Here is a 22,423-nt window from a genome sequence, read left to right as displayed (position 1 = left end):
CTTCAGTCTTCCTACTCTGGATGATAGGAAAGATTGTGATTATCCACACCCACAGAAAAAGAGATAGAGACAGAAGGCAACACAACATTTAGTTTCAAAAATTTTTCTATAAGAAAGGAAGATAAAGAAACATTTTAATACAATTCAGGAAGCAGACCCATAAAACAACAGTTGAGAATTTTATGGTATTTGCTAAGTTAGTGTTTGAGGAATTTCCTTTTGCTATATCTTTGAAGTCTCTGATATTGAATGTTGAATACTTGCAAAACAAGAATTCAAAAAAAAAATACTAGAGAGTGATGAATTTGTGCTCTCTTATCACTGTATTTGCAGGACAAATACAGCTGTCAAAAATAGAATTTTATGAGTTACTTAATAACGTGAGCCAGCCTTTTATGTAGCAACTGATGCAATACCACATGCTTGTGATGGTTTAAAAATATGCTTTGTGATATCTTTTTTAAATAATTGGATATCTTTGGATATTGATGCCTAAACATTTTATAAAGGTATTCCAGAGAATAAAAGAGACTTAATATATTACCCTACATAGAATAGGCATTCAATAAACATTATTGATAAAAATTGTATAACATTGACAAGCTAAACTTTAAGCTTCATAATTGTATCATGCCATATAGAAATATTTTGGAGTTATGTTGGAGAGAGTATGCTACAATGTTAACATGTAAACAGTATTGAACACTGGGTAATGAAATTACATGTGGGGTGTTTTTTCCCTCAAGTTTTTCACTCCTAACTGTTCTTCCCAGAGTTCTAAAGCCAGGATACATTTGAAAGTTAAAGAGAAAAAAAATCACGTTGTGCTGAGCCTTTCCTCAAGAATGAATGCACTAACGATGTGGGTCATAAACTCTGTGACATGTACTATACCTCCCACCTGAAATTTTCTCCTTAGAACTCATTTAAGAATCTAAGAAAATAGACTCTCATAGATGAAGGTATTTAGAAAGCTTTCCACCCAGTGTGGCATCAGTTTACATCAATTTTAATTCTACTAAAACTAAAGCTAAATATATATTTAATAAGAATCACCCTTAAGTAGTCTGAATATTTTTAAAAAGTAGGCTTTCAAAGTGAGGTGAGAAGACTGCTTGACCCCAAGAGTTTGAGAACAGCATGGGCAACCACAGCAAGACCCCACCTCTACAAAAAATAAAAATAAATAAAAATTAGCTGAGTGAGCTGGCACTCGCTTATAGTCATAGCTACTCTAGAGGCTAAGGCAGGAGGATCACTTAAGCCCAGAGGTTGGAGGCTCCTGTGAGTTGTGATTGTGCCACTGCACTTTAGCCTGGGCAACAGAGTGAGACCTTGTCTCAAAAAAAAAAAAAAAAAAAATAGGCTCAGGATACTTATATACTAATTTTAAATGATTTAAAATATGTTATATATTAGCTTTATTTATCCAATTTTCCTGTTGGTAATCTATTTTCTAAGAATCATTATGGCACAATCAGATTTTATGAGGCATGACAGTTGCATTGCTTTCTTAAACCAGTGATTCTCCTGAGTAAACATTAAGGGCTTGTTTTGTTTTTGTTTTTCTGTTTTGTTTCCTTGGTCATTATTATTGGATGTAAAGTCTTAGTGCTGGGCCTTGGGATTATAGAAGTATCAAACATGTACCTGACCTAAAATGCAGATAAAGTGGATGGAATGCAAATGAGTGTATCCAAAATTAAAAATGACAGCATAAGACAACCTCAAATGAGCAAAACAGCTGCAGGTACCACAAAACATGAGGATTTTCTGTACAGATCCTTAAAACTGGCCATACTCTTTGATCTAAGGAATAAGTACAAATATTCAGACATAGGATGTTTATCATAGTGGAATTTATAATTTGTTAAAAATTAAACATATCCTTAATACCCAATAAAATATTAATGGCCAAATAAAATATGATCATCCTTATACTTCCAAATTATGTGATAATACAAAACAATAATTTCAAAGACATGGAGAAGTGTCTAAATTTTAACATTAAGTTAAAAATCTGAAGGCTACATATAAGTTTCCAAATAATATTTTAAGAAATCATTTGTATACAATAAAGAATATCGGAAAATAACAAAGTGTAATCTCTAAGTGTAATTTTTTCTTGCTTAATGCTCTTCTTTTCTAGACATTCTATATAAATATGGATTTTTATTTTTATTTTATTTTTTAGACAGAGTTTCACTCTGTTGCCCGGGCTAGAGTGCTGTGGCATCAGTCTAGCTCATAGCAGCCTCAAACTCCTGGGCTCAAGCAATCCTACTGCCTCAGCCTTCTGAGTAGCTTGGACTACAGGCATGCGCCGCCATGCCCGGCTAATTTTTTCTATATATTCTTAGTTAGCCAATTAATTTCTTTCTATTTTTAGTAGAGACAGGGTCTCGCTAGTGCCCAGGCTGGTCTTGAACTCCTAAGCTCAAAGGATCCACCTGCCTCGGCCTCCCAGAGTGCTAGGATTACAGGCATGAGCCACTGTGTCCGGCCTGGATTATTTTTATTATAAGGAAAAATCTCATAAAATAGAAAAAATTTCTAAGCATCATTCAACTACGAGTTAAAAAAAAACTGGGAAAATTTCATGGAGGAAACTTCATTATTGAATCTGGATGATAGGTACCTGAATTAATTAGGCTATTCTTTCTCATTCTTCATATATTTGAAATTTAGTTTAACATTGATATAGTCCCAACCCTTGAATTTTGCAGTTAGAAAATAAGCCCCAGAGTTATACAATTATAAACCAGGGGTCAGCAGACCCATGAGCCAAATGTGGCACAGCTTGTTTTTGTAGTGATTGCAGGCTATGAATGGCTTTTACGTAGTTAAAGGGTTAAAGGGTTATTTAAAAAAAAAAAAAAAGCAAAGCCTAAAATGTCAACTATTTGGCCTTTTTACAGAAAAGGTTTGCTGATCCCAACTCTAAGCCTTAATCTAGTACTCTATGTTAGAAGCTCATCCATTTTAAGAAAATTCCCCATAACATAGAAAAGTGTTGCTGCTTTAAAAGAAACAGGCACCTCCCTCCTTGTCTTAGCCATTCGTGCCAAGTCAAGCACTTAGCTCTCATTCATTCATTCACTTGTTCATTTCACAGAGAGACATGTTTCTGCCTTCATGAAAACTATTCTCATAGGGAAGATAGAAAATAAAGAAGAAATAAGCAAAATAATTATAGATCATGGTGAATGCCAGGAATATATGAAAAAGACCAGGATATATGAAAGAGAATGACAGGTGACCTTCTTCAGGCAAGATGGCATTGAAACCAAGACTTACAGGATGAGAGCAAACATCTTGAAAGGAGCGAAGGAGAAATCAGAATCTGTGGAAGAGAGGACCACACAGGCAGTACCCTTTAAATATTTGTAAAATGTAGAACACCTTTGGGAGTGAAGATATTAATGTGTTTTAATTTCAAAGATCTAATAAGATTAGAGCAGATAAGTAGGTGGGATTCATCCTTCCCTTCCTCTATTTATCAGCCATGAACCTGGTGTCCTCAGAACAATCTCCCTCAAACCAGGAACAGAGTCTTTAATTCCCACCCCTCACTCTTTGCTTTCTATGAACACTCTTTTATGGAGTTTCTATGCAACCATATGTCTGGTTTCTAATTTGTTCAATTCTTCAACAAATATGTACAAGCCATAAGGTACCAAGGATGGTGCTAGATCAACACAAGTCTGATTAGGATACTGTTCCTGTTCTAAGGGTGCCCCAAATTAAGTTAACTCCTCCTCTCTCTGGTTTCAGATAACATGCTTTAGTAATTTTAATTGAGTATTTCTCAATTTACCTTTTTTCTACAAATAATACGATAAAAACAAGTAGATTCGGGGCCCCAGTTTACTAACTGGCATCATCTAAACTGGCTCAGAGAGAAGCAGATGGAAAAACAATGTCCCGTTGACATTCTTTTCTAACCACCACACAAAAATCCTAGGGACAGAAATAGGAATTTGACTTCATGGCAAAATATAGCTCCTGGGTCTTGATTTTCCTTCTATTGCCTGTTTTCACCACCTGCTCACATCCCTGCTACCCAAGGACTTAGGTCATTCACCAAGTGCATGGATACCAATTCTTTAAATAGGTAGCAATAAGCATGAGAACAGGATGGGACCAGTAGATCATCATGGGCACGTGCTTGCCTTATTACCCCAGCCACCCACAGGCCAGCTTTATTTTAAAGCACAAAAGAAGCCTTGCTTCTACCAGCCAGAGATTCCATAGCATGGTGTGAAAGACTCCAAATGAAGGAGCAGTTCTGTGAATCCCTTTATGAGGGTGTGTGCGCCCAACATCTGTGGGAGTTTCATCACCCCAAGAAAGAGAAATGTGTTCCAGAAGCTATTTTCAAATAGCAATGAATTTCTTCTCAAATAGCCTAATAGAGAGTAAGCTATACATGGAGTCTTCAATATAAGATTCTAAATATTTGCAAACTATGCATTATGGTACTTACTCTTAAACTAGAAGCACAGAGGGTTTCTAGTTTATCAGCTTAAAAGTTGCTGTGAACTTCATGACCCAAATATGCAAAAGCATGAACAGGTCTTTTAGACTTTGGACTCTGCTTGCAGGCAACTTCACAATCTTTTTTTTTAGGTACTGCCTGTTGTTAATACTGATTGGCAACCAAAAATAAGTGACTCTTCATCTTTAGAACCCAGAAGTTTAGTGTTATGAAATACAAAAGCTTTCAAACATAGCTAGGCAAAGAGGAAATTAGTGAGATCACAGAGCTGTGTAATCATGCATTTATACAGGACTTCAGCAGCCATATTCTTTTATAACATTGTTTCAGAGGTGCTAAACAAGGAACTGAGATGTGAAATGGTACATTGCCACAGCATTTAAATGATATTGAAACTCATAGTGAGAGAATTATTCCATTTTCAATTCTCTTACAGCCTTTCAAATGAAGAAAATTAGTCATTGGAAGTATATCTTAAATGTCTCTCTAGGCCCTGCTAATCTTTTTAAGTCCTGAGAGCAGGCCTAGAGCTCAAAGCTTTTAGTAGACAACAATGTCTAGCTGGTTTATCATGATTTCCCTCTTTTGTAATTGTTTTAATAATTACCTTCTATTTGTCAGAAATGACACTGATATTCCACTCCTAACAGCAATATATATTTTGTGCTTTGTATAAGTTTAAGTAACAAATGAATCAATGCAAAGAAAGTCATGAAGTAATTGCTAGAATAATTGTCAAGTGGATATGCAGTTGGAGACACCCTGATTTTTAAAATTCCAACATTCCCTTTAAGACTCCTATTGACTAACTCACAAAACATCGTATGAACATTTTTCCACATTTAAACATGGTGTCAAAGCCAGCCTCCCTTTCGCAAGCATCCTAACACCCCTGCAGGACTATTGCAATCACCTAGCCAACTCCACTCCTTTATGGATGAAGAAATTAAAGTCAGAAAAGATTTAGTGCCTTGCCAAGTCCCTCAGCTTGTCAGAAATTAAAATTCATGAGGGTATGGTAGGAGAATAATGACTGTATAAAATTCTTTACATGCCAAAAACCAAGGGCATTAGATGAGATTAACCTTGGCATATGTTGAACTGGGAAAAGATAGGAGAGCTATTACCCAAACCACATGTTCTTTGACATGTCTTTATCTGCACATGGGAAGTTTTGCATAACTTAATCAGATCTCTAGCTGCTACAATGTAAGTTAATTCAAAAAGGCAAATTGTATCTGTAAGTAAATAAAAAGTTAGGCCTATTGAATAAACTACACATTCTAAAAGGATAAAAGCCCAAAATGGATTATGGAATTGCTTAAGCTTTCACCCAGTTATTTCTTGGCTGGAATTTAAAGGTTCTTGTAGATTGAAGCAGTGTGTCAAGACATGTGCCCAGAGCAAGAAGTGAACATGAATGCAGCAATTCTTGGCCTCAACGGAAAGGAAATAGATGCTTTGCAGTGCGTCATTATGTGAACTTTGCTAAAAAACGTAAACAGAAAGTCTTAGAAATGAGTTGGCGTTTTATTTGCACTCTTATATAGAAAAACACACATACTCAAAAAATGTTTCCTGATTACTAATTTTATCTGTTCTTGAATTTAATCTTCTTATGAATGGCCAAAAACTTACTTTATGAAAAGCTTTACAAAACATATTTTTAAAAGCCTGTTTGCCTTTGAATGCTTCAAATATTGAGATAGTGAATTTCTAAGGAGTAGTTGGCAACACATACTTTTCAAAAGTAAAGGGAAATTATTAAACAATATTATTAAATACATAAATTTGATAACAAATTGCTTTTGTTTCCATAAGATAACTAGCAAAAATTAGGACTATTTCCCCAGGAAATAGACCTCTAATAGCCTTCCAAAGTGAAACAAGAACATAATTCATAATTTGCTAATAGTTGTTTCCACAGAAGAATCATATCATACATTAAAAAAAAATCAAATGTGAGGGCTTTGTGGAAAAGGAAATAAATAAATAAATTTTCAAGAGCCAAAAGCCATTTGCATCTTTCTTCATGATTTTTGCCAGACATATATCACCAATAATATTATTTATTTAAAATTCATTAAATCAAGTATTTCTACTTATTTATTTTAAAAGTAAAGTTTTTCTCACATATATAAGTGAAAACACACAGGTTTTATATGATAATTATATTTTTCCTAACATACTTTAAACTAAATGTATAATTATTAAAATAAGAAACACTGGCCTACAAACTTTCTAATATCATTGTGAGAAACACTAGGTTGTATGATAAAGCTAAATTAATATGTGAGTATTATGTTCATGTCCTTGGTTTTCCTCTCTTTGTTTCTAACTCTAATTCTACATTTCCGCAAACTTCAACAACTCATTTAGTCTTTATATCACAATTGTCATTACTCTTTCTATTTTAGGAGAATAATATTTGGCATTCATATTGCATATGCTTTGCAAGACTTGTAGAGAATAGCTAATAAGGATAATGCTAACCTCCAGCATATATTAAGTTAATTCTGCTTTCTAAAAGTTTCCAGTCTAAAAACAGATTTTACCAACATGAAGTCACTGATCTTAACAAGATTTGAAGGAGAACTACACAAAATGGATAATTATATTTTATACAATGAATTAACAAAATTAATATTTCCTGTAACACTGTCTATTGTCCTCAGGCAACAAAAACTTTGTAAGAAGATCAAAATTAAAATCACATCTAAGACAGTCCTTCTGGTACATCTTTTTTAAGTCCCCTTAGACTTGCCGTAAACTCTATCACATAGTGAGGATCTGGTATACAGGTGAAATGTAATAAAACTAATGTCTATTAAATATTTTTATTCAATCTCACAGATCAATAATTGGGGAAAATATAGTATAGACTCATGAACTGCAATAGACATAGTCCAGAGACACATTCTCAGTGCATTGCCATCGACCCTTAGAACTGTCCACAAGAACTATGATCACAGAACCACTGTTCTGGGTGTGGCCCTGGTGACTGGTAAACTTGTGAAGACTAAATGCCACCAAGCCCGGGTAGATTGGCCAGGACCTGAGGGAACAGGAGCAGGAATAAATATAACCCTAGTCAATTGGGAAGTGGCTAGGAGAACATCTGAAACCAGTTTACTTAGGAAAAGTACACAGTTTCTTCCCTCTTGGAGAGTGAAAAAAAAAAAAACAAAGAACCAAAGATATCCACAAAGATGATTACAAATTTGGAATATAAAATTTTCAAAGAGCCATTAAAGAAATCGAAATTACTACTCAGGCAAAAACAGACTGAATGAAGGTTGATTAATCAATGTCCTTTCATTTTATGAATGAGCTCCTTTATGGAAAACAACAACCATCTGGTCTTTATAATCGGTGAAGTTGAGCTGGAAAGCAGGTAGAACACACAGGGATTAAGCCTGAGAAGAAAAATCATCAGAACTTTTGAATACTATATATGCCATAAAGTTCACCAAACCACGAATCACAGACAGATCCTTTATTCTAGTGTTTTCTGTGACTTTAGGCAAGTCATATGATATCTCTGAACTCAGTTTCCTCATCTCTAAAATGAGCATATTGGGTTAACATAAAAACCAAAGGGACATAATGTTATAACAACAAGCATAGGCTTAGGATCCAAATTTTGTCTCTGTTGCTTATTGCTTGTACCAATTTAAACACAGTCTATGCCTTGAGTTTCTCATCTATAATATGAAGGTAATAGCAGTGTCATTTTCATTAAGTTTGTTGAGAACATTAAATGACTTAATACATGTAAAATACTTAGCACAGTGCCTAACTCAATTGAGGTTACTTGCTTTTGCTGCTATTACTATTAAGTACAAACAACAGAAGCTATAACTTTTTTCTACTAGCAGAAAAGAGTTTCTTAAAAGGATGTAAAGGGTGTTCGTTCACAGAAACTTTGAAGAGTCAGATTCAAAAACCCCAAACTACATCACATATTTGTCATGTTAAGAAAATGTATCTAACATCATGGACAGTCAGCATTAAAGTTTGCACCTTTGTGATTTCTGCATCTGAACTCAATTTTACTTTACTATAACCATGACTGTCCTGGCTGCAAGGAAAGCTGGCAAAGCAAGTATCCGGCATTGTTCAGTCCCGTAGAAGACAGTTTTGTCCAGATTCCCCAGATGTGTAATACATTCAGATGCTCAGTGGCCAAAATGAACTCAGTTTGTTCAACCTCCATGCTAAGACTTATTGCTTAGAATGATTTATGGAAGAAGGTGGTATGGTTTTTATCCAGGGTCAAGAAGGCTGACACAATATCTTAAGGATTCTATGGCTCTACCATGAGGAACTTGAAATATCTGTAACAGGAACTTACAAATACCCTTGAGTTACTGGATAGACTCAGCATCCAATATTTACATTAAAGCCACTGCATTAGAATTGTGTCCTCAATTTTTAATTTACATAGTTGAAGGTTTTCCACCTTTTTATATGTGACTAGAAAGAGGTAATAGTTTTCCAAAAAGTCTTTGATTGGAAAAATAAAAGTTCACAGAGTTTAATGAACATTCTCTTATGAAAAACTAAAATCTATATTCTTTTACTGTGAACTATTAATACATTCGCACTGCCCGGGAGAATGCGTCCCATGAGAAGGACATTAGCCAGAAGGGAAGAGAGCAATTATAACTGGGCTTTATCTATTTTAAACTCCTCAAGTATAAAAATAGTGCCCAAAATACCAGCAAACTAGAGCCCAACTGTCCTTTCTGAGTAATGGACAGCTATTCTAACCCCATGACTAATGCCCAGGGCTTGTCTTAAATTGGTCTGGACTTCCAGCACTGCTGCATTCCTAGCCCAGTGGGTGGTTCACAGAGCAAACCTCCCCTACTGTGAACTTCAGGGCATCTCTGAACCACTCCAGACTCTGAACAGTCCCCAGAAAAATATTCTTGGGGAATTTTTTCCAGTGTTTTTAGAAACCACAGAAAGACAATAAGCTTTCCTGCTCAATCATTTCAGATCATAAGCAGATGAATACTCCTATACACATGATATGTGCAAAGTAGTTGGGTGACATGTTTAACAATTATGGCAATCAAGAAAGTTGAAGAGAAAACAAAAAAAGGTCTATCTACTGGTTGCCTATTTATTTTCTTATCAGACAAAGCTTGTCAAGTCAGAAATTCTGGAATAGCCACTTTACTATTATGGGAAGAAAGTTTGGTTTCCTCAATCTGAAGGGTTAAAATGCTACCAAATTTATACTAAATTTATTCCAGTAATCTGTTGAATGTTATAGGCATCAAAGATGTACAGAAATAGTCTCAAGAGTCATCATCATCCCAGTTGGAGAGAATTGGGCTAGGGAGGAGGATGGTAGTTTGGCAATATAAACAGGTTGAGTATCTTTTATGTGAAATTCTTGGGGCCAGAAATGTTTTGGATTTTAGATTTTTTTCAAATTTGGGAATATTTGCATACGTATGTAAGACAATTTAGGGATGGGACCCAAAACATGAAATTCATTTATGTTTCATATACTCCTTATAGACATAGCCTGAAGGTAATTTTATAGAATAGTTTTGATAATTTTGTGCACCCATCATATGAGGTCGGGTGTGAAATTTTCCACAGGTGGTGTCATGGCAGTGCTCAAATTTCAGATTTTGGAGCATTTTGGATTTTGGGATTAGGAATGCTCAACCTGTAGTAATATACCTCTCTATAAGCAATAGATGTGAGACATGTTCTTCCAAATGGTTTGTGTGGTAAAATGATTGGAAATTGAAAAAGATTCTAAATGCAGTAGGGAGTTTGCCATTTAATGGCATAATACATTTTTTCATAAATAAGGAGTATTTTAATGTATGTGTCTGTTGTGAGTGACCAGGATTTCACATGTCAAAGCAGCAAAATGTAGAGATTAAACTGATGAACTCTGAAGCCTTATTGCCTGGATTCAAATCCTGGCTTCTTCGCTTCCCAACCACATGACCTTGGGAAGTTACTTAATCTCTTTGGGCCTCGATATCTTCTGTAAAATGGGATAATAATAGTCCTTAACCCATGATGTTGTTGTAAGAATTGAAACAGAATCTGACATGTAGTAAGTGCTATACAAGTTTTTTTTTTATAAATAAAATCTTCAATATCTCTGAAAATATCAATTTTACATGTTTTAGGAAATTCTTGACTGAGATACGGACTCCTAAATTCTTAAGAGTTTTTTGTTTTCTATAAGCATAAAACATTTCATTTATCAGATTTCTCAGTGATACAAAAGTTTTGTTACTGGACAATCCTGCAAGAATATTAGAGTAAGAAAAAAATACATGAGAACTCTATAGGCAAAAATTTAAATACTCAGTAAGATTTAAAATATTCAGTTGTTTGAAGCAAAAAAGTAATCTAGCCAAGGTAGATGACTCATATACACCTGTTTTATTATTATTTAAAGAAACACAATATGAATTATTAGGAATAAAAAAGTGATCATGACCACAGACATCAATTAAACACTGTGATACAAGGAGCCTTTGTGCTAACATTTATATAATTAAGACTCAAGTTGATATATAGAAAGATTTAACAGGGATACTACAAGCTGCTTTTCTTTTATTTTAAACGGCAAACAACTATCACTCAAAAGTGTCTTTAAACAACATATCTTTTTAAAATATACATAGAAAAATATTTGGAAAGGCACACACAGGATGGGTAGGGTGATACATTGGGGAATTTTTCTTTTTACTTTATATTTTACTTTTTCCAACAACATGTATCATTTTATAGCATAAAACTTAAAATATTAGTTGTAGAAATTAGTAATTAATACTGACACTCGGTCCATTTTTATCTCCAAAAATCCTAATGAAATGTAACGACAAAGAACTGTGTGCCTAAGTGAAAAGTAATTTATCTACTTATTCCCAAAAAATGAACTATTTCAGATCAATAGTGGTGTACTAGGTCCATACTTCACTTTGGGGCCCCTGAAGTTATATTCAGGTTTTAATCCCTAGAAATATAAAAATAGTTAGTACTGCAGAGAAACAATAATGCTAATCCTTCCTAAAAAGGTCATTTGTTAGGAAAAAGGTAAAAAACAAAACCAGAAGTTAATTTTAGTTGGACTGAGAACATTATTATTCCCCACATGAAGATTCAGTGTCAGTAAACTCTTCTTACCCTGTTGTCAGCTTTAGAAATAGATTTAAGTCCATCCCCAGCTACCCCCAAAATTAGCCAGTTCACTCCTCCAAATGTTAATCTTTGTATGTTCTTATTTAGGGGTCACATTGCCTTGCTTGGCATATGAAACAACCAAAATCCAGGAAGACAAGAAGGGAATTAATAACTATTGAAGATATAGCCCATGCCAAAAGCCTTGCATATTTGATATGTCTCCTATAACCCAAAGCTGATATGATTCCCACTTTGCATATGAGAAAACTGAAGTTCTGAGAAGTCATCTGCCCTAGGTCTCACAGCTAGTGAGCAATAGAGCCAAGCAATCTGGCTCTCAGACACTTCCCACCACACTGCACAGCCCTCAACATTAAATCAGAGATCCAGATTTAAATTGTAGTCAGATCCTTTGATGATCAGGCTTTGGTGAGTTTATATGACAACAACAAGAATAAATAACTCCTTGTTAAGAAGGTAGATCTCCTAATTGTTCTTACTACAATAAAGTAAAATGTAAAAAAAAAAAAATAACCCATTATATTTGCCCAGCACAATACAAATTTTAACAATGCTTATCTCAAGCAAGTTACTGACACACACACGGAGCATGGTATTATAATCCACATAAAAAAGCCTTTAAGTTTTCTCCCTCTAACCAACCAGTCATTTTATTTGTCAGTGATAAATATGTTCCTCATTGTGAAACAATTTTGAAAAATAATAAAGAAACTGATCTCATCATTTTCTTCTCTTCCTCATACCTGCCCTGGATTTGCAGGAAAATGGACAAAGAAAATACGGTGGACCTCCGCCCGGTTGGGATGCTGCACCCCCGGAAAGGGGCTGTGAAATTTTTATTGGAAAACTTCCCCGAGACCTTTTTGAGGATGAACTTATCCCATTATGTGAAAAAGTGAGTCCAAATTTAACATTTAATTTTTCTTATCTTTCAAGGGAAAAATCCTATTCTCTTCACTGTATTCTCACTCTTCTTGGTCAGTGATGGTTTCTTTTCCAATTGCCATTTCTCAATTTGGGGCAAAGTTAAAACCTTCCTAGCTGTTAGCGATTATCCCTTTATTATCACTGCCTTGACCCAGCTCTTCTTCCTGTTTGTGACAGGTTGAACTACAATCGATAATGACTTTAAAATCTATCCCTCGTTCCCCAATCTCCCCACTGGTGGCCGTCTCACTGCAAACTTAGTGTGTCTATCTACCTATAATCACTCTACAACAACCGGCCTAAAATTAGCTATTGCTCCAAATTGACATTTTAATATGGTTTTATAAAGTACAAAATTGTCATATTAAAAGAATGTATATGGTTGTCATGGCTCAAACATGTGCCTGTATATTTCAATCTGGAATGAAATTTTCTTCTGCAAGCCTGAATTTCTTGTCTACCTTAATGTATCAATAAGATTAAGAATATGGTTTCTCAGTGTCATTATATACTTACTGAGGAATAAATTTCTTCAGTTTTAATTCAAATTGAGGTGTTTTTTTTAACCAAATTCAAATCAAAGAGAGAATACAAAATTAAAATTTTTAATAATTTACCAAGTGGTTTTTAGCAAGAATCACATACCTGAAAAATTTAGTGAATATTAGAATTTAGTTCTTTCCTAAATGCCAAAATCAATTATGTGTATGTATATATAACTTAGCCTTAGATTCAGAAACATCTGACTTCATACATACAATTCCATCTGACACGTGGACAAATTATGAGGACTTCTATAAGAATCTTATATACTGAACATAAAGTTGAGCATCAAGAAACACCTGAAACTCAGAGATGAAAACATGCTCAAACTCTTTCCTAATGAGCCCAGAAGAAATAGGTATCCATCACTAAACACCATGGGATGAGGTGGGGCTGAGCTGAGGAGTAACCAGCCACTGAGGTAATGGCATATGCTTAATGACACTTCTCCCCAGACATGCCCATGGTGTCGATTTGGGCAATCCTTCTACAGCAGCCTGCAATAGTAAATTGCTAAGTCTGTGTTGCTGCAGAACAGGTAGTGTGATGGCAGGGAGTATTATATGGGCAAGCAGAGTCACTGTAGCCAAGGAGATAGAGTGAGTGCTCTCCCACAGTGGAGTTCCTGGCCCTGGGTCGGTTGTATTAAGACTAGCATTGACCTTCAGCCTTCAGGTTCAGAAAATGACAAGGCTCCCCAGATCATCCTCTGAAACATATCTGTGTTCATTTTGATGTCATGGCAGGAAAAAAAGAAAGCTAAGAAGTCAGTTTAGCAGCATTCCAAATGGGAATTCTTGGTTTTTGTTTTAAACATCAGTGGCAGAGTGGGACCAAGTAGAGATGGAACTATGGAGACTTCAGAGGCCAAGCCAGAGGGCATGGACTAATCTATCAAAAATTTGTACTTTGATGACAATTGTGTTTTCAGGTCCCTGAGACATGGCATAAATCTCTAGATAATTATGTGATGAAAAGTCATTTAATATGTCAAAAACATTCTGTTAACTCAAGTTGAAATGTCACTTGTACAGATTTTCTTTATTTAACTTGATTTTTCCCATGAGTCAAATAACTGATCGGAACCCAGCATGAAAGTATGCAAACCATTCCACATGGGATGCAAATGCCAAATAGTGCTGGCAGGAGGCAGACTTCAGAAAACATTGTGTGAATGTGTGTGCGTGCCCCTGTGCATGTTCATTTAGAAGTACAAATATGAATTTTCTATTTCTGTTACTTACAGATTGGTAAAATTTATGAAATGAGAATGATGATGGATTTTAATGGCAACAATAGAGGATATGCATTTGTAACATTTTCAAATAAACTGGAAGCCAAGAATGCAATCAAGCAACTTAATAATTATGAAATTAGGTAAGATCTACTTCTTCTAAGTGAATCAGACAATGCACTTGTATCTGTTTTCCTTTCAAGTTTATCTAAATAGCATATGTAAAAAATAGCCAAACCAGAAATAAAATGGGTTTATTCTTTTTCTTGGTAGAAATTAATTTGATTAAATTTTTATTTAATATCAATATTATTTGAGGTGCCAAACTAAGTTCTGTGCAATGTTCAAAGAAACGAAATTCATTAATTTATCTACTTCATAAATATGTGCTCAGTACTATTCAAAATATTGGAAATTTGTCAAGGTACAATTCCCTGTCCTCATAGTAAACAAATATATTAGACAATTTAAAATAGTATGAAAAAATTAACACAAAGACGGAATAAAGTTGTGTGAGGAAGTGTGTACTCTGACTTGGTGTATTTCAGAAAATATCCTCTGGGAAAGTGAAATTTGATCCAAGACTTGAACAAAAAGAGCCAGCCCTGACAGTCAGGCCTGGGGAAGATTATTTCCAGAAAAGAGAGAACACCAAGTGCAAAGTTCCCTAAATGAGAACAAGCTGGATATGTTTGAGGGAAAGAAAGCCCATGAGAGAGAGGAGGATTGAAAGCAACACAGCTGGAGAGCCTTGTACTCTGAGATGAAGGATTTGAATTTTATTCTAATAAAAAGGGGAAATTGCAGGAGAGTTTTTATTAGATTTACTGTTTTTAAAACATGGCTCTGGCTGTTGGGTGGAGAAGGGACCATAGTAGGGTGAGGACTGAAAAAGGAGAGCCAGTTAGAAGGCTGTGGAATGGTCTAGATCTAAATAAGAGGTGATGGTGGTTGGACAAGAGACTTAGCGGTGAAGGTAGTTAAGAAAGGGTCAGATCTAGGATATATTTTGAAGGCTGAAAAGATAAGACCAGCTAGATGTTGGATTTAGAGTGTGAGAGAATTCAGCATTCAGGGAGGAAACCTAGGATTTTGGTCCAAGTATATCTGGATATGGTAATGCCACTGATATGGAAAAGACTAGAAGAAGAGCAGAAAACACATGAATAGCTCTCTTTGGGGTGCACTACATTTGAGATGCACATTGGATATCCCAGCGGAGCTGCTGAGGAGGTGACTGTCTGCATGGCAGTGGAGGCAGGAGAGAGGTCACCGTTGGAATATAAACTTAGGGGTCAGCCAAATATACATAGCAATTAAAACAACAGGACTAGAGGAGGGCTCTAGGACATAATTGACACTGTGTAACCAATAACTGGTTTTTACAAACTGGAAATAGGGGGTGGGTGCAGTGGCTCACACCTGTAACCCCAGCACTTTAAGAGTCCAAGTGGGAGGGTCACTTAAGGCCTAGAAGCCTGGCAACACAGCGAGATCCCAAGTCTACAAAAAAGTTTTAAAAGAATTAGCCAGGCATGGTGGTGTGTGCCTGTAGTCCCAGCTACTCGAGAAGCATAGGAAAGAGAATCACTTGAGCCCAGGAGTTCAAGGTTACAGTGAGCTGTGATCACACCACTGCACTCCAGCCTGGGTGACAGAACATGCTCTGTGTCTAAAAAAAAAGATAAATAAGTAAACTGGAAATAGGGCTAACTTTCTTCAATTGTCTGAATTCTAAAGCCTCCATTTGGTGAGAGAACTGTCACAAATCCTTTCTTAGAAGCTCTGAACCACGTGGGAGGAAGATTAATGTCACGGCTAAAAAGCAATAGCTTTAGGGTCAGCCAGGGTTCACTTGAGTGCCAGCAAGTAACTTAACCTCTCTAAGCCTCCATTTTCTCATCTATAAAATGGGGATACTATCCATTTCATAGGTTTTATTGTGGGGATACTATAAACATTTCCAAATGCTTAACCTAGTGTTTGGAATGCAGTAATAAGTCAACAAATGATAGAAATATTATATACTAATACAGTTCATCAATTCTAGATGCAGTTTTTGACATCTATTTCCTTTCTGAAATAGAGGCGCATCTTAAATGTGATGGGATCTTAAATCTGATGAATGAAGAACAGAATTCCCACCATTATTTTTCTCCCAATTTCTATAGGCCCAAAATAAGTCACACATTGTCCTTATAATTGTTCAAATCAGTCAACTACTGGGTCATTTTTCTTAAACTCCTTAGCCACCAGAAGATCAATTGGATTTGATGACTATTGGTTTAGCCTACCCATTCATTCCCAAGTTTGGATTCTGGAACAGAGTCTTGGAGAATATATAAGAATGCTCCCTTCCCACACATGCCTCCATGGACCCAAAAGAGCTTTGTATACTATGTGGAGAAGCGTTTGAAGTTTGAATTCAGGAGACTTGAGGCCCAGCCAAGGTTCCTTTGGACAACTCCTTTAACCTCTTTGAGTATCACTTTCATCATTGGCACCTGACTGTACAGAGATGTTGTGAGCATCCACCATATGAAGTAATATTCTCTAAAGTGCTTTGAATGGGCTACAAACAGCTGTATTTTAATATAGCTTTTTAAGATTACAGTTATATATTTCAGGGATTAGAAGATTCTGCTTCCCTTGGTCTTTCATGGAATCTGGACACCCTAATAGTAAGGGTTATTCCCAAAAAGGCTTTGGAGTTGAGATGGCCATGGAATTGGCTGTTCAGGGAACCAATAGGATTTGTTGTATCTATTCAACGCATTGTTACCCACTGGGGCCTCTCAATGCTTTTTGACAATAGGTAGGATATGAATAGTAAATACAACCAATCCACCAGTCACTGATAATTAACAGTATTCTTTGTGAATTTCAGTGTCTTCATCTATAAAATAGAGATGAAAATATAGCCACTCATAGGGTGTTATGAAAAATAAATGAGATAATGCACATCAGTCTCAGTGCCTGGCACACATCAGGTGCTCTGTAGATGTCTGCTGATAGCTATGGTGAAGGTGATAGGGGAGTGGAGAAGAGGAGGAGGAGGAGGAGAAATATGACAAAGAATTTAGAAAGAGAACATCAGTGGCCAAGATTCCAGTCAAAGCTCAGGTCGGATGCCAGAAGCAAGGTAAAGACACAGAGCTACTTTAAAAATTAGGGGGTAGGATAAATGGAATGTGACGTAGCAGAACAGAGACCCAGAGTCAACCTCTCCTACTTCCACTCTGCCTTGGGTCAGTCTTGCCAGAGAGGGAATCTCTCCTGTGGAGAAGAGAATAAACTGCAATTTGCTTTTAGCTACCATTTCTCAGGGCATAAATAAGGCTCTTATCCGGAAAAGATCCACAATTATCATATCATCCTCCTTATCATCAAATATTCACTGATCATCACCTAAATGTCTGGCTTCTAGAGATATTAAAGCTTTGCCCTCAGCTTTTGAGAGATGGCTCGTTTCCAAGTAATTCTGGGAAAGGTGCCTGACAAACCACACACATTTAAAAACAAGATATGGAATTCCAGGCTCCCCCTGCTGGCAACTGATACATGACCAGCCCCCTATCAAAAATAATATAATTTCTAAATAAACAATATCTTAGAAGAGAGGGTTTTAGTGTTTCAGTTAAAAAAAAAACTGTAAGATCATTTTGTCAGCCCTTTTTGCCCAACCTATGCCCCCAGAAAAACATATTCTTGAGCTAATGCTTGCTAGACCAAGATAGATCTGTCACAAAGCTGATACATGGTTTGTGGTTCTTCACCAAAGCCTAGGAGACAACTAGGACAGTGGCTCCATCTGGTTAGAATACCTGCCACAGAATCAAGAGCCACTAGTTCCAAGAAAATCAGACCAATCTCCCACTCACCCGAGAGCTTTTATTCATGACAAATGAGTGCTTTCTGTTAAGGCTATCTTACCCATTTTCAATAACTTTGTGTTATTATAAAAGTCATAAGCCTAATCTGTAACACGTGGAAAACATCAAAAAGCAGAAAAAATAAAAGACCATTCTTCCATAACCCCATTCTTGAAAGATAACCGCTATGTTCACATTTTGTCTTTCTAGATTTTCTATACATTTTTAATCAAAATAACCTTCTACTATACTTATTTTACAGCCTTGTTTTAACCCAGTAGCATACTATGAACTGTTTTTTTTAAACCAATAAATATTCTTCTCCATGATTATTTTTAATAACTGCAGAGCATTCTATGGTATGATTGTACATCTTTTGTTTACTGGTGATTTTCAGCCAAGAATAGTACTATCCACCCTAAGGGACATTTAGAAAGCAGCAGAAGCATTTTTGGGTGACCTGATGTGATAAACATACTATGGTACACAATGAGGAAATGTTCAGTCTCAAAGCCAAAAGCATCTCAGTTGAGATGAATTAAACCAGTTCTTTATTGTGAGATATTTTGCTCATTTGCAGTGTGTAGACTAAATAGCACCAATGAATATCTTTAATCATCAATCTTGGTGCTTATCTTTATTTCCCAAGGACACTTTCCCAGAAAGGGCATTATTTGGTCAAAGGTGATACACACTTAAGACTTTTGATACATTTTGCCAAATGTCCTTCAGACTAGTTTAATCAATCTATGGCTGCCAATGAACGTGTAACTTCAACTTGCTAATAAGCAACTTCCTACAGAGGAAGAAACAGGGACTGAGATCCCAGAGGTCCGTTTCCACTCTTAAAAAAATCTATAAGATGTTGTTCTTGGAGTCTCAAGTTCATCTGTAGAATGGAAATATACCTGCTCTACCCATCACACAGGCTCATTGTGTGGGTCAAATGATATGTGAAAATCTGTTCAAGTATAAAGATTTTTTTGCTATTTTTCATAAAGATCATATCAAAACAGCTTTTTCTCCTTGGTTGGAAAAGAAGGGAACATCAAGGGTTGCAAACTCAAATGCCCGGCCAGGGATGACATGCTAATGTGGGCCAGGTGTAGAGGCCTCAGTACTGGGACGCATCAGGGAGTGTGAGCATTTATGACAACTAGTGAATCCACACATAGTCCAAAGGCAGCAGATGCCACTCAGCTTCACATAATCTTTTTCCTTTGAAAATGTAAACCCCATGTGGACAATTCTAATGATCTCTCCGAAGTAGCCACAATGCTCCAAAAATGGTATAAACATTATGAAGAACAAACATCCCGCACCTGCAGGGCGTATCTGATCCAGGACCTTACATTTTCAAGCTCAGCCTTCAACCTTAATTACACAAGGATGGTCATCGGTCAAAATGTGTGCTTTTTTTGTTTTTGTTTTTTTTTGTTCTTTTTGCAGAAATGGGCGTCTCTTAGGGGTCTGTGCCAGTGTGGATAACTGCAGGTTGTTTGTCGGGGGGATCCCAAAAACCAAAAAGAGAGAAGAAATCTTAACAGAGATGAAAAAGGTCACCGAAGGAGTTGTTGACGTCATCGTCTACCCAAGCGCCGCAGACAAAACCAAAAACCGGGGCTTTGCCTTTGTGGAGTACGAGAGCCACCGGGCGGCCGCCATGGCCAGGAGGAAACTGCTGCCAGGTGAGCACCCCGTCCTCAAAGATGAGACCTCTCTGCTCTGTCCTGCCTGACTCAGCAAAGAAAACAAGTGTTTGGGGTTTTGTTTGTAATGGCAGGGGAAGGAGTTGCTTTATATCTTTGCTGATCTTGTCTACCTCAGTTGACTCAGTTTCCCAAAGTTTTCACAGACCGGGTTTTGAAAAATATTCATTCTGTGCATTGAACCCAATTTACTGGAGAAATCCAGAACCTAAGTGATGAATACTTAAAGCAAAGAGTTGCCTTAAAATTAAAGGTATCATAGTTATTTTTGTGTATAGATTTTGTCAGGCTTAATAGAGCATATTATCCATTATAATGTAGAAATAATAAACCTCAAGTGATACATTATCTCAATGACAGTTAAATGATATACTTTTTATTATGACTCCCTAGTGTCCAATAATGTCTGCATAGTTTGAGAAAAGAGAAATAAAAACTCTCCTTAGAAAGGCACCTTTCCTTGTTAGGTGCTACAACCACGGGGTAGGTCCCATTTGGGCAATAACCCAAATGGTTCCTGAGTTTAAAAGACTCCTCCAAGACACCACCTCAGTAGATCATCTTCAAAAAAATTGTTTTAAAGTCCTCGGCTCATTCTAAAATATTCACTAAAACTTACAGAGCCACGCATTAAAATGAATTAATATTAAAATAAGAGGATTTCAAGAATGACAGACTAGACACATTAGAATTAACTTTTCTCATGAAAATTACAGGACAGCCACCAGAATTGAAAACAAAGCCACCACCAAAAAAAAAATCTAAATTTATGTTGCCCTGGTACACAGCCTTAAAAGCAAAACAACCCAATAGTAGGATTAGCCCTTTAAAATTTTTCAAAATTGGGAGAGAGCTTCTAGCTCAGAGAAAATTTTTAAATAATATTTTCCTGGAAGCAGTTTAAAGTGAAAAAAAATAGGAGATAGCTCCACATATTGCTGATGTTATTAGCAAGGTGGTACTTTTAATGTTGAGTCTTTAATCCACAACCTCTTCATTCTTCACTACCCAATGCTCGAGTCCTCCGAATCACAGGTTCATATGCAGACTCACTAAAACTCCTCATGGGCCATACCTAGCCTCTCAGCAACCTGGACTTAATATTTTGCTATCTGCTTCAATTCTTCTTTTCTCTTCAACACCAATAATTCTGCCATTGAAATTTCTCCTTTATCCATCCTGTTCTGAAGCCACCATTGTAGTCTAAATGCATCTATTCTAAACCTGAGACAATTTTTTCAAGGGCTCCTAATTATTCTCCCAGTTCTGCTCTTTCTTTGATGCACCCCGCCCTCTGCCTACCCCATGCTGAATATCACCACCACCCTGAAGTTTTTTCAGTAAGTTCTTACAAATAGTAGGAATTCAATCTCTGTCAATAGGCTGAATAGTGTCACTCACTCACCAGTTCAAAAATAGTCACCGACTCCTTGCTGCATACAAGAACTAAATCTCTGAAACTGTTACTCAAGGCCTTTTATTCATGTTCCCGGTCCTTTATGACCATATTTGCTATCTTCTATTTCCCAATAAAAACTCTCCTTTCTGTCAGGACAGACTTCTGAATGCCGTATATAACCACCATGTTCATTTCTGTCCCCTTTATTCCCAATGCTGCACCCTTTACTAGAAACATCCGCCACTCCTGCCGCTCCTTCACTCAGGACATTCACCCCAGCTCAGCCAGCGCCTCCTTGAGAACCCCGCTGCTGCTATTCCAGCCCAAATTAGTCACGTCCCTCCCTCAGTGTAAGCAGGAATCATTATCTGTAAAAAACAGCTGTGTAAAATCATTTTGGGGCGTGGGGGAGGATGACAGTGAAAGAAGGTCTAAAATGGGGGAAGGCAGTTTTCAGACAATCAGTGCTCCCAGAGAGTCTCGACCTCCCCAAAGCTTCCCCATCTCCTCAAAGAAAGTGGCGTAGTGACTCACCGAAAGAGCTTTTTTTCTTCCTTTCTTTTTTATTTCAACATATTATGGGGGTACAAATTTTAAGGTTACCTATAATGTCCTTGCTCCTCTCTTCCCCCTCAAGTCTGTCTTTACGTAATTCAAGCTGACTGGGCCAGGCAGGACTGAGCAAGCTGAATTTCAGAAATTCTCAAGTACTTTGTTATGCTTCCACACAAGCTCCTAACTTTTCGTCCCTGTCCGGGATCCAGCATAGAGAGGTAGAAAGGCTGCCTCACTCTCTCTACTCTACCCGTATTCACCATGATCCAAGGCAAACACCCTCACCTGTGGCCCTTTGATCCAGCCCTCAGCCCAGTTTCCCTCAGCTGGATCTTAGTCCAGCTGCCTCATCTGCAAACTAACAAGGGGAGGCCCAGTGGTGTATGAGCCAAACAGACCATTCACTTCTGATTAGACCTCAGAACAAAATTATTACCCACTTGGATCACTCTGTTACTCTGCTGTAGCCTCAACAACAAAGGATTTCAGTAATTA

The 22,423-nt window shown here is 36.7% G+C and overlaps 1 protein-coding gene across 3 annotated transcripts in view; it reads left to right on the top strand.

Moving 5' to 3' along the window:
- A1CF (APOBEC1 complementation factor) overlaps positions 1–22,423 on the top strand; it is an 84,947-nt gene that overhangs the window by 29,707 nt on the left and 32,817 nt on the right. For all 3 annotated transcript variants that reach the window (XM_076010001.1, XM_012762866.2, XM_012762865.2), the window contains 3 exons: positions 12,450–12,584; positions 14,406–14,536; positions 19,715–19,953. In XM_076010001.1, coding sequence (XP_075866116.1) covers positions 14,424–14,536; positions 19,715–19,953 — 352 coding nt within the window. In that variant the 5' untranslated portion in view covers positions 12,450–12,584; positions 14,406–14,423. The remainder of the gene's footprint in view (positions 1–12,449; positions 12,585–14,405; positions 14,537–19,714; positions 19,954–22,423) is intronic.

The sequence above is a fragment of the Microcebus murinus genome, chromosome 14 (assembly GCF_040939455.1).
Source record: "Microcebus murinus isolate Inina chromosome 14, M.murinus_Inina_mat1.0, whole genome shotgun sequence".
NCBI lineage: Eukaryota > Metazoa > Chordata > Mammalia > Primates > Cheirogaleidae > Microcebus > Microcebus murinus.
The sequence above is the reverse complement of the archived record's forward strand: the minus strand, read 5'-3'. Positions and strand labels throughout refer to the sequence as shown.